Source organism: Elgaria multicarinata, chromosome 6, assembly GCF_023053635.1.
Source record: "Elgaria multicarinata webbii isolate HBS135686 ecotype San Diego chromosome 6, rElgMul1.1.pri, whole genome shotgun sequence".
NCBI lineage: Eukaryota > Metazoa > Chordata > Lepidosauria > Squamata > Anguidae > Elgaria > Elgaria multicarinata.
This window is the reverse complement of record NC_086176.1, coordinates 110,571,012-110,586,419: the sequence shown is the minus strand read 5'-3', so window position 1 is coordinate 110,586,419 and position 15,408 is coordinate 110,571,012. Positions and strand designations below refer to the sequence as shown.

Genomic DNA, 15,408 nt, shown 5'->3' with positions numbered 1-15,408 from the left:
TAGTATTTTGAGAGAGGGAGAAAAATCCACATTCCACATCCACATCCCTATCCCCCTTCTCCATATCGTGCATAATTTTGTACACTTCCATCATGTCTTCCTCACCCTCCTTTTTTCTAAGCTAAACAATCCCAGTTGTTGTAACCTTCCCCGATTCCTGTCCCCCGCCCTCCTCAGCCCTGCTCTGCCATCAGACCTACTGGTACGTTCCTTCAGTTCCAGGATGTCGTTATTGGCACAAGCCAGTTCTCGTATGAGTTGCCCGTCGTCTTCACCCTTCGCCAGCCAGCGGTCACACTGGAAGCGGAATATCTTATCGATGAGAGAGTCTTCCACGTCAATGTATTCCAGGTGCCAGCCAGGGCCAATTCCTGTGGGAGAGGAAGCATCTCATTGCTTGGGAAGATGAAGCAGCCAGGTTGCTTCTACCTACAAGTAACTATCAGTCACAACAGCTCATGCTCAGAAGGGATTTCAACTTACGTTTTGACTCGGAAGTTCCTGCTCTCCTAACCACAAAGGCGAATGTCACCCAGGGGTGCGAAAGAATCATAGAATCATAGAATAGCAGAGTTGGAAGGGGCCTACAAGGCCATCGAGTCCAACCCCCTGCTCAATGCAGGAATCCACCCTAAAGCATCCCAGACAGATGCTTGTCCAGCTGCCTCTTGAAGGCCTCTAGTGTGGGAGAGCCCACCACCTCCCTAGGTAACTGGTTCCATTGTCATACTGCTCTAACAGTCAGGAAGTTTTTCCTGATGTCCAGCTGGAATCTGGCTTCCTTTAACTTGAGTCCATTATTCCGTGTCCTGCACTCTGGGAGGATCGAGAAGAGATCCTGGCCCTCCTCTGTGTGACAACCTTTTAAGGATTTGAAGAGTGCTATCATGTCTCCCCTCAATCTTCTCTTCTCCAGGCTAAACATGCCCAGTTCTTTCAGTCTCTCTTCATAGGGCTTTGTTTCCAGACCCCTGATCATCCTGGTTGCCCTCCTCTGAACACGCTCCAGCTTGTCTGCGTCCTTCTTGAATTGTGGAGCCCAGAACTGAACGCAATATTCTAGATGAGGCCTAACCAGGGCCGAATAGAGAGGCACCAGTACCTCACGTGATTTGGAAGAGAGGGAGCAAATTCAGCTATGTGAATATTTTAGAAGGAAAGCCAATATCTGAACTTTGGGAGGAGGAGCACAGAAGCCGCTCAGCATCTCTTCAGCTTGGCAATGTCTTCTCCATTCGACGGGACCGTGATCAGGGTTCTTGAACAGCAGCTCCAGCCACGGACCCACCACATTTCCATGTTTGGTGGACACGTAGTGGAGTCTGATGGCTTCTATGTCAGTAGGGCAGGGAATCTCCTCTGGGTTTCAGTCAGAACCAGAACCAGTCAGAGCTCCAAAGGAGCTGTCCAAGGTGTTCCACACCTTTCCGATGTCAGTGGCATGGGGAATCCACCTCCGGGTTTGAATCAGTGCTTTGGACCTTGGATAGCCCCTTTAGAGTTCTGACTGAAACCCGAAGCGGATTCACCACCCCACTGACATCGAAGCCACCACTGCCTGCCCTGTCTCATCAGTTATCTGCAACATGAGAAAGCGAAGAGGGGGGAGGCATCCAGCACAGAACCCTTCCCCCCCCCTCCAGCCTATTCTTAATTAAGCTTGGAGCTCTTGAAGGCGACGTATTGTTAGGGGATTACCCCAGACAGCCGTTTGTGCGTGCTGGAAGACCCCAGGCTGAGACGTAAACCCTTCACAAACGTTAGGCCTCCCAGAGCTCACTTGAACAGCTCAGATTCGAAGGCAAAGGCAACTGCAACGTTTCATTTGCAGCGCAGGGAGGCGGGGCCGGAGACTGCAGAGGGAGCAGACAAAGGCCCGATGCCTGGAGGTGAGCTGACACTGCCAGACTGAAACATGCTGCTGGGCCAATCACAGCCAGGACAGGAACAGAACCGGAAGGGACTGGGTTCTTGGATCGGGAAGGAAAGCACAGGGCAATGGTTGTGCCGGCTGTTGTGTCTCTGTTTGCGCCAGGCCCTGCATTACAAAGAGGCAGCCTGCACCTTTTGTGATGGCCTCAGGGCTACTGCTTCTAGCAGGCTACAAGGAGGCTGTGGCTTGCCTCCCTCCACCCCCGCTCTGCTTCAGGGTCTCTTGGAGTTAGGGTGGCCAGGTGCCTTCATTTACAGAAGACAGTCCTCTATTTGAAGGGCTGCCCAGCAGGCTGAACAGGGAGGCACACAGGTCACCTCGACACGGTCTTTCCCACTGCGGTGGAGACATTCAAATTATGCGCCAACCTCTGGTACGTGTCAGTAAAAAACAAATAAACTCAAAGGTAGTCAGGATGCCCATAAGAAAAATGCCAAAATCTATATTAGTGCAATAGCTTTATTACTCTAACCAAAAGATCATGTTTATAATAATAATAATAATAATAATAATAATAATAATAATAATAATAATACTGTGCAAGCTTTTGAGAAATCCAGAGACATCAGGCAAGATTAAAACATTTAATTATCAACAGAGCTGCAATGCCCTGTATAACGGCCCAAATAAGACTTGATTTGGAAGAAAATATGTTTAGGATATTTTAAGGTGAAATACCATTATTTCTCTTTCCAAAATCGAACGTGTTAGGGTGGGGGGAACCCTCAACCCTTCGCAAAAGGGATACCTGAGAGAGCGCCTTCTCCCTTACCAACCTGCCTGGTCACTGAGGTCATCTGAGGGCCTGCTCCTGGTCGTTCCACATAGATCCATCCTCCGATTGGAGTCCACCAGGGGAAGAGCCTTCAGCGTGGTGGCCCCACTCTTGTGGAATTCCCTGCCTCTGGAGGTCAGGCAGGCGCCAACCTTGTACTCCTTTTGGCGCCTCCTGAAAACATCTTTATTCCAAGAAGCCTTTCTCTAACATGCAGCCTTGGATTACTGTTATTGCTTCTTTTAAATTTTGTTTTAAGTGTTTTTATTCTGTTTTTATTTTCATTTTACCTTGTACACCGCTCCGAAATTTTTCAATGGGGAGCGGTATATAAATATTAGTAATAAATAAAAGCACTTTGCCCCAGCTTGCCTGACCACAGGGGAGCCATGGGGGGGGGGGAGGAGACCTGCCAGGAATCCCCTACATTGGTGGGGATTGGTGTCACCACCGCCTGGTAGAGGAGATTGTGGGGCGCTATTAGCCCACGGCGCCCTCCCCCTCCGTCCCTGTACTCAGTGCGGGGGTTCAACTGGTCACTCTTTTGAGGACTAAGAAGGATTTTTTTGGGCACACAGTCCGATTGACTTGCTGTGTGTCTTTTTGCCTGCTTCACACTGCAAGTGGGGTGGGAGCGTCTTAGGTTGATTTGGTGGTTTTTCTTTTGCTCCAATTGGTTACATCCCCCTAGGTAGGCTAGTTTGGTTAGTCTACGTTTGTCTGGTTAGCGATGGTGATCATTCCGAGGCATCCTTAATAGCGGCAAAACAGAATGTGTTCTCTGTCCAAATTGAGGCCACTGCCCCTGAGAAATGCTTTCCTTGAATTGAGATTTCGAGTGATGCCAACCGCAGTGCTGGATGGACGCTACCACAAGGTACCATTTGAATCGAGATTATGTATCTGCGGTCAACAACAAGTGCAAGACATAGCACACTATATGTTAACTTGCCCTCTGCATAGGGACCCACGAGAGAGACTCTTGAAACCGCTTCTGACATATGGAGGCATGAATGCCCAAGCAGAAACAGTTCTCTTCCTCCTTAGCGATACCAACAGTTGTGTCACTCCTAAAGTGGCCCTGTTTGCACTGGCAGTGAAAAAGATTAGGAAGAGAGAACTAGATAAAATTGCTATAAACTGCCACGGAGACTCAGAGTGCTGAGCGAAATGAGAGCTTTAGTTAGAATAAATTTAAGGTTGTCTGTATGGTTTTCTTGGTTATTTGAAATTATTGTGTACTTTTATAGTTGTGTGCTTTTCTATGGATGTATTTGTCATGGCACAATAAACTGATGATGATGATGATGATGATGATGATGATGACGATGACAAGTGATGCCTGAGGTCTCCTGCTGAGGGTTCTGCAGCCCCAGTGAAAGGGGGGGGGAGAGATAAGAATTGCCTGTGGGGGCCATCTCACTTGGCACACCCAGTGTTTTGCAGTCTGGGGGGATGTGATAGGGGATGTCCCCCCTTGCTCCGAATGGGGAAATCCGGAGGGGTCGTGATTATATAATCGACACCCAGCAGGCAAAGAACGTTTCACTCAGTTACATTGACCAGCTAGCGCCGGCATATTAAAAGACCCGCCCAGGGATCCCCCCATTGCAGGTCAGATTTAATCAATGCGGCCTGATTTTCAATCCACACAATTGTATTGTCTCTTTATTGCCTCACCTCCTTCACTTGCAATATTTTTATGCCCTCAGCTCCACAGTGTAGATAGATATAGATAGATAGATAGATAGATAGATAGATAGATAGATAGATAGATAGATAGATATAGATAGATAGATAGATAGATAGATTGATAGCTGGTGCTGCCAATGCTTCAATGCAAATGTGTTCCTTTTTGGAAAAGAAAAAGGAAGACTACCTGGCCTCTTTGATGCTCTAAGCCTTAAAATAAATCATGTATGTCCCGTTACCTTTGTTGTCGTGCCAGATGCGCACCTTGCAGAGGTCGCCAAGACTGAGCACATCAGAGAAATAGAAAACATCCAACTGGTCCCTTTCAAACTTGTTGTTCCTGTTTGATTCCTTCATAGCCAATGTCCCGGTGTCGCCGTTTTCCCCAAAGATGGCCATGAATACATTGGCATCTGTTCCAGCCCCTGTAGGGAGACAGCAAGAGAGCAGAGCATCATGGGCTATTCAAAGAGGGTGGGGGAAATGCACACGAACATGGGAAACCCCCTTATTGGTTTATCTTGCTCAATATCGTTTGACAGTGACGGACAGCAAGGGTTTTAGGCAGAGGTCTTTCACCCCCTTGCTTGGAGATGCCGGAGATGGAACCTCTCGACATTTTGCATGCAAAGCTGGGGTTCAACCACTGAACAAGAGCATTTTCCATTGCATTTTCCCAGAACTATTTTCCTGGCTAGTTCCACATGTCTGGGCCAGGGTGTGTGGATGTGTATCCCAGTTTATAAATTATTGGGGCTAAGCAAAATAATTCAGCAAAATAATTCAGTTGCCCAGAAAAACAACAACAGAATTGACCAAGTTATTTTGGGACATGAATGGAGTGATTTCGTCCAGTGTCAAATGGCCAGGTGTCCTTCTTGACAGAGGACGTTTCTCTATTTGAAGATATCCAATGTTTGATGGGCTGTCCAGACCAAGTCTAGTTTAAAGCTGAAGAGCTCAAAGAAGGGAGAGCAAGTGGGACCTTGAAGTTGCCCCTTAAGAGTTTGCACCCGGACAGCAGACGGAGCAAGGCACACAGGTCACCTGGACACAATTATCCTCACCAGGTTGAGATGCATTGCATTTCCATTAAATGAGAGTGATTAGCTCTACATTTTCATTTATGCATATGAAATAGCACCTGCAAATATAATGCAAATTGGTGTCTCTTTTTTTCCTCTTTGTTTTTGGTGATGCATTTTCTCTTTTCTGGCAATGGTCAGGGGCCACCTTACACCCCATACTGGCAGCACCTCTCCCCACGTGGAAACTCCAGAGAATTCCCACACTGGTGGCTGAGGGCTCCGTATTCTCACAAAGACTCTTTAAGGGCAAAATAGATACAATTTAGAGTTGATCTCTTTGGAAACAAAGCCCTATGAGGAGAGACTGAAAGAACTGGGCATGTTTAGCCTGGAGAAGAGAAGACTGAGGGGAGACATGATAGAACTCTTCAAGTACTTGAAAAGTTGTCACACAGAGGAAGGCCAGGATCTCTTTTCAATCATCCCAGAGTGTAGGACACAGACCAAAGGGCTCAAGTGAGAGGAAGCCAGATTCCGGCTGGACATCAGGAAAAACTTCCTGACTGTTAGAGCAGTATGACAATGGAACCAATGACATAGGGAGGCTGTAGGCTCTCCCACCCTAGAGGCTTTCAGGAGGCAGCTGGACAGCCATCTGCCAGGGATGCTTTAAGGTGGATTCCTGCATTCAGCAAGGGGTTGGACTCGATGGCCTTATAGGCCCCTTCCAGCTCTACTCTTCTATGATTCTATGCCTGGAATTGTCCCAGTCATGCAGAAAGAGTGGAATGGGGTGAACGGGACTATAAGCAAAAAGGGAGCCAAACTCAGGGATACTAAATGCTCCTCCATGACCCCTGCCCAGAACAAGGGCTTTCTCCTCAGCCAAGTGGAGAAGAAAGCACTTTCTTCTGGGAGGCGTCATAAAGGGCCCCTGCTTATCCCATATATTCCTAAATTCCAACAGCAGACATGAGACTGGCCTGACACAAGCTGGCCTGGAGGTTGGCTGTGGAGGGGCAAGTTAACATAGGGTGATCATATTTTGGAAACCAAAAAGGAGGACAATATGGCTGCCCTCAGGAGGCGTGGCCACCCCAACATGTCTGGCTTCCAACAGGGCGTGTCCTCGGTCAGCATCCATTATTAGCATCATTAGCAGCAGCAGCATTATCAATATCACCATCATCCATTATCAACATCAGCATCACCATTGTCATCATCACCACCATTAGCAGCATCAGCAGCATTATCAATATCATCATCAGCATCCATTATCATTATCAGCATCCATTATCATTGTCAGCATCACCATCATTAGCAGCAGCAGCAGCAGCATTATCAATATCAGCATCAGCATCCATTATCATTATCAGCATCCATTATCATTATCAGCATCCAATATCAGCATCACCATCATTAGCTGTCCTCAGCGCCGCTGTCCTCCCTGTACTTCTGCCACTGCCACCGCCACTGTCCTTTTTCGCCAGGTAGTCTGGTCCACTGCCGCTGTCCCGGTACCTCCGCTGCCGTGTTCGCTCTCCATCTTGGTGGCTGGGCCTGGACCAGCCACCCGTAACAGGGAGCGAAGATGGAGCCCTGCTCGTTGCTTTGCATCGCCATCATGCTGACAAACATGAGGGCAATGCAAGGCAACGGGCGGGGCTCCGTCTTTGTACCCCATCATGGGCAGCTGGGCCAGGCCCAGCCGCCCACAGTAGGGAGCAAAAACTGAGCTGCCTAGATTGGTGCTGGGGGGCGGGGTCTGGGAGACGTGTTCCCAGAAGGCCAGAATGCATCTTCCAGCTCCTCCCCCCCAGCACCAACCTAGGCTTCTCCTGCGCACTGGTGCCATCGTGCAGAAGAAGGCCTGCATCAGCGCTGGGGAGAGGAGCTGGAAGACGCGTTCTGGACTTCTGGGAACGTGTCTCCCAGCCCCCGCCCCCTAGCGCCAATCTAGAGCGGCTGTGGGAGGGCTGCTGCACATGTTCCCAGAAGCCTGGGAACACATACTACAGCAGCCCCAGCCCCCGCGTTTTGCCCGGACATAACGGGGAAAATGGGGATTCCCCCCCTGGATTGGATTTGACCCCCCGATTCTGGACATGTCCGGGCAAAAGTGGACGTATGGTCACCCTAGTTAACAGGAAGTTCCTCCTCCCCTCACTCACACGGTCTCTTTGCTCTTAAAATTGGACTCACCACTTGATATGTGGCTAGGGCAGACCTGGCTTTAAGCAAACAATTCTGCCACAGCCCCATCTAGTTCGGCCTGAAACGCTTTGCATTGCAACAGAATAGTCCAAAACAATGTATTGTTGCTGGGAAAATCCATTTCCCCCTAGCTAATGTGAGGATTGCAGCTAAGCTTAGAGGGAACAGGGGAAGCCTGACTGGGGTGGAAGAGGGCATCAGTGCCCCTGCTCATTCAAAAGTCCTAATGCTTCAACTCTGTGACACCAGGCTGCACTACACCACTGATCCTCCACCAAAGACCAAAGAGAACACAGATTTGCACTCAAATCTGCAGGCTAATTTATATGTATAGATTCAAATGTAGTCATGATTATTATAATTTCGTAGAAACATAATATTTCTCAACCATTGGGAAAGTCTGTGACCCCCAGGTGTGAATGTTCGAGGCCTACAGAGGCAAGGTAATAAACCCAGGCTTAGAGTTTTTCTGTAGGGAGGGGGTGACCCTGAGAGGTGTAGTTTCATTTTTCCAGTTAAAGGTTCATTTCCTGATTAAGGTTCATTTCTCCAGTTAAGTTTCATTTTCTCAGAGTGGAGACTTTACTTTCTGTTTTGGGGGAGAAGGGTATAAAAGAGTGGCACAGACCAGAGCCAGGAAACAGACCACAGTCAGGAGACAGACCAGGGACAGAGAAAGATCAGAGCTTATGGAAGGAGCAGAAAGAAGCGGCTTAGGGTAAAGAACTTGCATTTTTTGCAATTTTCATTTCCTTTTAATGCCTTTGTATCACTGGTGACAATATGGAAAGGAGGACAGGGTGCTTGTACCTTTTAACAGTTGTCTAGAAAAGGGAATTTCAGCAGGTGTAATTTGTATGCATGCAGCACCTGGTGAAATTCCCTCTTCATCACTATAGCTAAAGCTGCAGGAACTCTGCCCTCTTTTGTATCTGGTCATCTGGTTTTGTATCTTTTGTATCGTGAACTAGAAAGCTGATCTCCCAACTCCCAGTCGGACACTTTAGCCACTATACCACACTGCCTCTGATACTGGAGGTTGCACTTAGCTATCAGGACTAGTAGCCATTGATAGCCTTCGCCTCCAGGAATTTATCCAACCCTCAAATTGGTGTCAACAGGGCTTTCTCCTCCATACAAAGACAATCCCACGAAGGAAACCCAGCACGTACTACTTAAGAATGCATGTATGGGGAAATGTGCCTGCTGATTTCTTTGGATGTTTTTCAGCAGGCATTAAACACTCTGATTACTCTGGCAGGCCTTCCATTTTTAGAATCTTATCGTTATACATTGTTTTTATGCTGTAGTGTTTTATGGATTGTTTTGACTTTTTTCAAATTGTTTTTAACATTTTTATGCTGCTTGGAGTATTGTTTTATTGATTGATCGACTTCATTTAAATTGTTTTTAACTTTGTATGCCACCGAGACTATGTTGAATATAGGCAGGTTATAAATTGAAAATAATAATAATAATAATAATAATAATAATAATAATAATAATAATAATGCACATGTTTATCAATGTATAGGGCTGAAAGACAAAGCAGCGAGCGCAGAAATAAAGGCATACACAGAGAGTAGGCAAGTACAAAACTCCATTCAGATGGAAACAGACTGCATGAAACTGGGCTTAACTTTTCATCACCCCCTTGAGAAAATCTTAAGAAGGAAGTAAAGTGCCAGGAACTCATGCAGTTCTCCTGGCAGCGGCTTTTATGACCCTGAAGGTTGCTGAGGTTGACGAACAAAACCAAGTAACGCCCGCTTTTCTTTTACCCAGGAGCATTCTCCTCATTAAAGCCCTTGAAAAGGTACAGACCTAACTGTTTCTGAGCAAAATCTTCCTAGCGGGACAAGGCTGTGAAGGCCTCATGCCATGGCATTTACTCTGGGCGGCAATTAGCCCAGGGACGGGAAAGGAAAGAGCAGAAACTGTAGAATGAAATGTATGTATCAGCCCCTCCCCTCCCTGTTCAATTTCTCGACCGAGCCTTCCAGGGTTTTTTTAGTGTGCAGTTGGGGGAAAATGTGCAGTTGGGGAGAAAAATGTGCAGTTGGAAATCTGATAATGTGCAGTTGAAAAAAGTGGTGAAAAAAAAAGACACATGCAACTTGTTTATTAAAAACTTAACAATAGACAAAGTCAGGCATGGCATGTAACACAAATTATGTAAGGATGCAGGTGAAAGAGCCCTTGATGGTGTGACTGGTGTTGTTGGGTCCTGTGACAGTGTTGCCTGAATAGATGTGGGGGCTGAGTTGGCCCTTGGGTCTATTGCATGGTCTGGTCCCTCTGTCTGTGTCTCTGTCCTGCGTACTATTGCTGTTTAGCATCTGCTTCAGTTTGGGAGGTTTTCTGTAGGCCAGGACTGGTCTGCCTCCCAAAGCTTGTGAGAGAGAAGTGTCTGTGCTGATGATGGGTTGGAGTTCACTGATGATCCGTTGCAGTGGTTTCAACTGGGGGCTGTAGGTGACAACCAGTCACTTCTCTTGGTCTGTCGTCCTTCCTGGGTATCCGTATGGCCCTGTCAATCTGTCTTTAAGTTTACGGTGCTACTAGTGTTGTGATCATCTGCCCAGTTGTGAAAGTGAAATAATGTGTTTGGCTTGGGCAGGGTGGTGGTGTCTGATAGGGCATTTGTGCAGTTGGAAAATTTATGTTAAAAACAACAACCCTGGAGCATTGCTCTGGGTGGCAACCCCCCCACCCCCATCCCGCCCCGATAATATATAGTCAGGAGCTGCTCCAGTTTTGATATAGTTCATGGGGAAATTCCTAGAAAACAAAGTGGCAACATTAACAAAGTGGGTAGCCATGGTGGAGACAGGGCTCTTTGGGGGTAGAGTTCTAATCCATTCAAGTTGGACTACTTCTGCACCCAGCCTAATTTTGCCTAATTCAGCCTTCCCCAAGCTAGTGCCCTCCAGATCTGTTGGACTGCAGCTCCCATAATTCCTAGCCAGCATGGCCATTGGGAGTTATGGGAGTTGCAGTCCAACAGATCTGGAGGGCACCAGGAGTACCAGTGTCAAGGGTAGGCCAAGGACCTGCACCCTAGCAAAGGCTGTCTGACAAGAGCTCCCTGGAGTTGCTCTTCCTCTTCATCATTGCAACCTGCCTCTTCACCTGCCTTTCACTCTGCCCAGACAACGGCAGGGGTAAGAAGGAGGTGATGCCCCTGCCCACTGGCTCCCTGGCTGTCTGCCTGCTAAGCAAGCAAGTGGCAGCAGAGCAGAAGCAGAGGAACAGCTTTAGTGTCATTGACCTCATGTCCTGTTCGTGGGTTTCCCCTGGACATCTGGTTGGCCACTATGAGAACAAAATGCTGGACTAGATGGACCTTGGTCTAAGCCAGCATAGCTCTTCTTATGTTCTTGTTAGAGGTGTGCACGGACCCCCCGCTCCGCCCCGCGGGCCGATCCAAAAATTTCGGATCGGCCCGCTCTGTGCCGCTCCGCCCATACTCCGCTCCTCTTTGCCGTGGAGCTCCGGCTCTGAATCGGAGCTCCGCAGTGGAGGGGAGTGGCGCCAGGTATGGCCGGGACAGGAGGGCAGGGGGGTTTACCAGGCCCTGCCGCCGTCGCCGCCCATGCCCGGTAAGGAACCAAGGGGGAGGGGGCCTTACCTGCCTCCATCCGCGGTCCATCGGCTTCTTCAATTGAGCCCGCAGTTCAAACAGCAAGTCTGGGCTGCAAGCGGCCCAGACTTCCTGGTTGAACCGCGGGCTCAATTGAAGAAGCCGACGGACCGCGGACAGAGGCAGGTAAGGGAGAGGAGGGCGGGGGGGGGGGGTTACCAGGCCCTGCCACCATCGCTGCCCGTGCAGCGACGGTGGCAGAGCCCGGTAAGGGACCAAGGGGGAGGGGGGCCTTACCTGCCTCCGTCCGCGGTCCGTCGGCTTCTTCAATTGAGCCCGTGGTTCAACCAGGAAGTCTGGGCTGCAAGTGTGGCCTAGACTTCCTTGTGGAACCACGGGCTCAATTGAAGAAGCCGACAGACCATGGATGGACGCAGGTAAGGGAGAGGAGGGGGGGGTTACCGGGCTCTGCCACTGTCGCCGCATGGGCGACAGTGACAGCGGCAGGGCCCGGTAAACCCCACTTACCTTTATGGTGGAGCTCCGGATTGAGGCGAAGGATCCGCCTTCACCTCGATCCTCTTCGCCACGCTCCGCCGGCCCCCCAATCCTCTTTGCCTCTGCCTTAAGGGCAGGCGAAGCCCCCCGCTCTGCTTCTAATTCGCCGGTCCGATTAGAAGCGGAGTACATCCCTAGTTCTTGTCTCCAGGTTCTATTGGCTGATATATGTTATAATCCAGAGCTTTCCAAATTGTGTGTCATGACACGTTAGTGTGTCATCTGCAGTGTGTAAGTGTGTCACGCAAACGTAACGAGAAACCTCTGAGTCTATGTGAAATAAGCAATACCAACTTGCATGCATTTTTATGCAGCAAAGATGCCGATTAGTATGGTACGCTAGTATATTCCCCTTCCGTCGTATCCGTGTATGCACACCACGGTCGAGGGATCACACAGGTACTGCGCATGCGCAGTATGCATAGTTGGGTCGAAACAGCTGATTCCGCGTCACTTCCGGTGACGCGGCTGCACCGGAAGTGACGCATTTGAGAAATTCCATGGGTCCAGTTTTTTGATAGAACACCGTCTCGACCGCCGCTCGATCGTAGCTCGACAAAATTGGTTCAATGTGAAAAGTCTTAGAAATGTATGTTATTATCTTGCAAATCATATCTTTTTAAAAATATAAATGAAAGGTTTTCATGAGATATGTTGTGTCCCCATACATTTCGTTATTACAATTTATGTATGTGTCCGTATCTCTTATAAGGCTTTAGTTTAACCTCCGGTTTGCTAGTAAAACTGAATTACTGTGTCGCGAAATGATGCATGTCTAAAAAGTGTGTCACCAACGTGAAAAGTTTGGAAAGCTCTGTTATAATCCATTGTAAACCAGTGGAGGTTGGTGGCTGTGATTTCACTGGGGCTGTGAATCTACTCTGGCTTTCAATCAGAACCCTAACTACAGCATCATGTGAGGAAATATGTTACATGTGCTGGTGGTACACCCACATCCAGTGGTGCACAGGTAAATGTTCAAGTGCAGGTACTCATCATAGAATAGTATAGTTGGAAGGGGCCTCTAAGGCCATCGAGTCCAACCCCTGCTCAATGCAGGAATCCACCTTAAAGCATACCTGACAGATGGTGGTCTAGCTGCCTCTTGAAGGCCTCTAGGGTGGGAGAGCCCACAATCATAATGACCTTCATAGCCACACCCCAAGGAAAGCCAAAAATATCAGATAGCTTTGTTCAGTGGAGGCTGGTAGGTCAAATTTTGGTGTGGCTGCTAATCCATCCTGGGTTTCAGTCAGAACCAGAGTTCTAAGGCACTGAACCCTGCCCCCAAACTAGTTTAAAACTCTTCAACAGCTCCTTTAGAGATCTGGCTGGTTCTGACTGAAACCCAGGATGGATTAGCAACCACACCTAAATTGGAGCCACCAGCCTCTGCTGAACAAAGCTATCTGATACTTTTGGCTCTCCTTGCGGTGTGGCTATGAAGGCGTTATGATGAGTACCTGCACTTGAACATTTACCTGTGCACCACTGGATGTGGGTGTACCACCAGCAGTGGTACAGCAGAGTGCAGGACACGGAATAACGGGCTCAAGGTAAAGGAAGCCAGATACCAGCTGGACATCAGGAAAAAGCTTCCTGACTGTTAGAGCAGTACGACAATGGAATCAGGTTGTGGGCTCTCCCACACTAGAGGCCTTCAAGAGGCAGCTGGAAAACCATCTGTCAGGGATGCTTTAGGGTGGATTCCTGCATTGAGCAGGGGGTTGGACTCGATGGCCTTGTAGGCCCCTTCCAACTCTGCTATTCTATGATTCTATGATTCTATGTAACGTATTTCCCCACACGATGTTGTAGGTAGGGACAAGGCCTAAGAGAGAAACAAGCTGCTTGGCTGTGCGAAGCCATTCTCTCAGGGTAAAAGGAAATACTTCCACAAAGGGGATAACACAGAGAGAGTGGATTCACAGCCCCACCAAAATTGGAGCCGCCAGCCCCCACTTTTGCCAGCTGCCTTGGGGATTGTTCGTTTGAAGAGCAGGATAGAAATCTTTATAATAATGTGACCAATCCTGTGCGACGCAGAATCCTTCCCGATGCTGGTAAATAGGGGGACTGTTTGGGGGTCTGGCACACCTGAAAAGCATCTGCAAAACTGTCACGGAATGGGGCACCATCTCTTCTCTCATACTGCCTTGCATAACGCACGAATCAGGTCACTGTCTCTGTGACAGGAGATGCAGCACTCTTACGAGCGCCAAACCTGTAAGCACCTCCCGTCAGATGTACTGTTGCGCTGACTGCTGTATAATCAGATCAAAAACAAGCTCACCTCATTCATTCTCTAATTTGTTCCCCCTCCTCCCTGCTTCCCGCCACTGGCTGTCTGGGTTCATAACAAGATAGAGCTCACCATCGTTAAAACCCATCACCTTTCATTTCCTGGAAAAGAGGAGATGAGTTTGCTGATGTTGACAGCTCCTGTTCTACTCTTACCCTCGGCCTTCGTCAGCTCGAACAAAGCTTCACGTAACAACAAAAATCTCACGTTGAGATAATAATAGTTTTGCCCGAAAGAACGCTGACCTCATAAACGCATCATCCAGGAGTTCAGTGGTTTTCATCTTTAGGATTTCAGTACTTCCAGAGGGGCTGTGTGGGCTAGTGACCGAGGAACCTGTCAGTTTCGGTTTTTCTCAGTTTCTCGGTTTTCCCATCTAAAATTCGGTTCATGCTGAATTTTGACGGACTTTTTTTTTTTTTAAGTCACAAGAAAATTTGCATGCATTTGTGCACGTGTTTCTCCTAATACACCGCCCTGAGATCCCAGTGATATAGGGCGGGATACTAATGTTTAAGAAAATAAATAAATCGTGCGTTTTTTCTATGCAATTTAGCCAAATACACAAGTCCCCGGGCCTCAGAAGACCCACTGTGGTTGGGGTCTGGCACTAAGTGAGGAAGCATTTGACCTGGGTGTGTTGCTGGCATTGCTTGCACAGGCAGAGGCAAAATACAGATGAAAACACAGAGGATGCTGACCCCCACCACCAATGCTGAAAGTAAGGGGCAAATTTCAGTGCATACCCTCCCTCCCCCAAATCAGCGAAATGGTCCCCAAATTAGCACAAACAGGGCTGCAATATTCAGGGACCATTTCAGTCCAGTCCTAAGACGCTCCCTCCCACACAAAGGAACACAGAGAGCTGTCGTACACGAAGACATTTTTCTCCCTCTCCCAAAATACTAGAACCGGGGTCATCCCATAAAGCTGATTGGTGGGAGATTCAGGACAAATAAGAGGAAGGACTTCTTCACACAATGCATCGTTAAGTTATGGAACTCACTACCACAAGATGTAGTGATGGTCACCAATTTGGATGGCTTTAAAAGGGGTGGTGGTGGATAAATTCCTGTAGGCGAAGGCTATCAATGGCTACTAGCCCTGTTGGTTGTGTGCTGTCTCCAGTATTCAAGGCAGTAGGCCTGTGTGCACCAGTTGCTGGGGAACATGGGTGGGAGGGTGCTGTTGCACCATGTCCTGCCTTGTTGGTCCCTGGCTGATGGCTGGTTGGCCACTGTGTGAACAGAGTGCTGGACTATTTATTTATTCATTACATTTTTATACCGGCCAATAGCCGAAGCTCTCTGGGCGGTTCACTAG

The 15,408-nt window shown here is 48.4% G+C and overlaps 1 protein-coding gene across 1 annotated transcript in view; it reads right to left on the bottom strand.

The window, feature by feature from the left end:
* The window catches only part of LOXHD1 (lipoxygenase homology PLAT domains 1), a 250,714-nt gene that overhangs the window by 9,866 nt on the left and 225,440 nt on the right, over positions 1-15,408 (bottom strand). Inside the window, exons 39-40 of the mRNA XM_063128805.1 lie at positions 4,640-4,825; positions 201-371 (exon numbers count right to left, since the gene is read on the bottom strand). Coding sequence (XP_062984875.1) covers positions 201-371; positions 4,640-4,825 — 357 coding nt within the window. The remainder of the gene's footprint in view (positions 1-200; positions 372-4,639; positions 4,826-15,408) is intronic.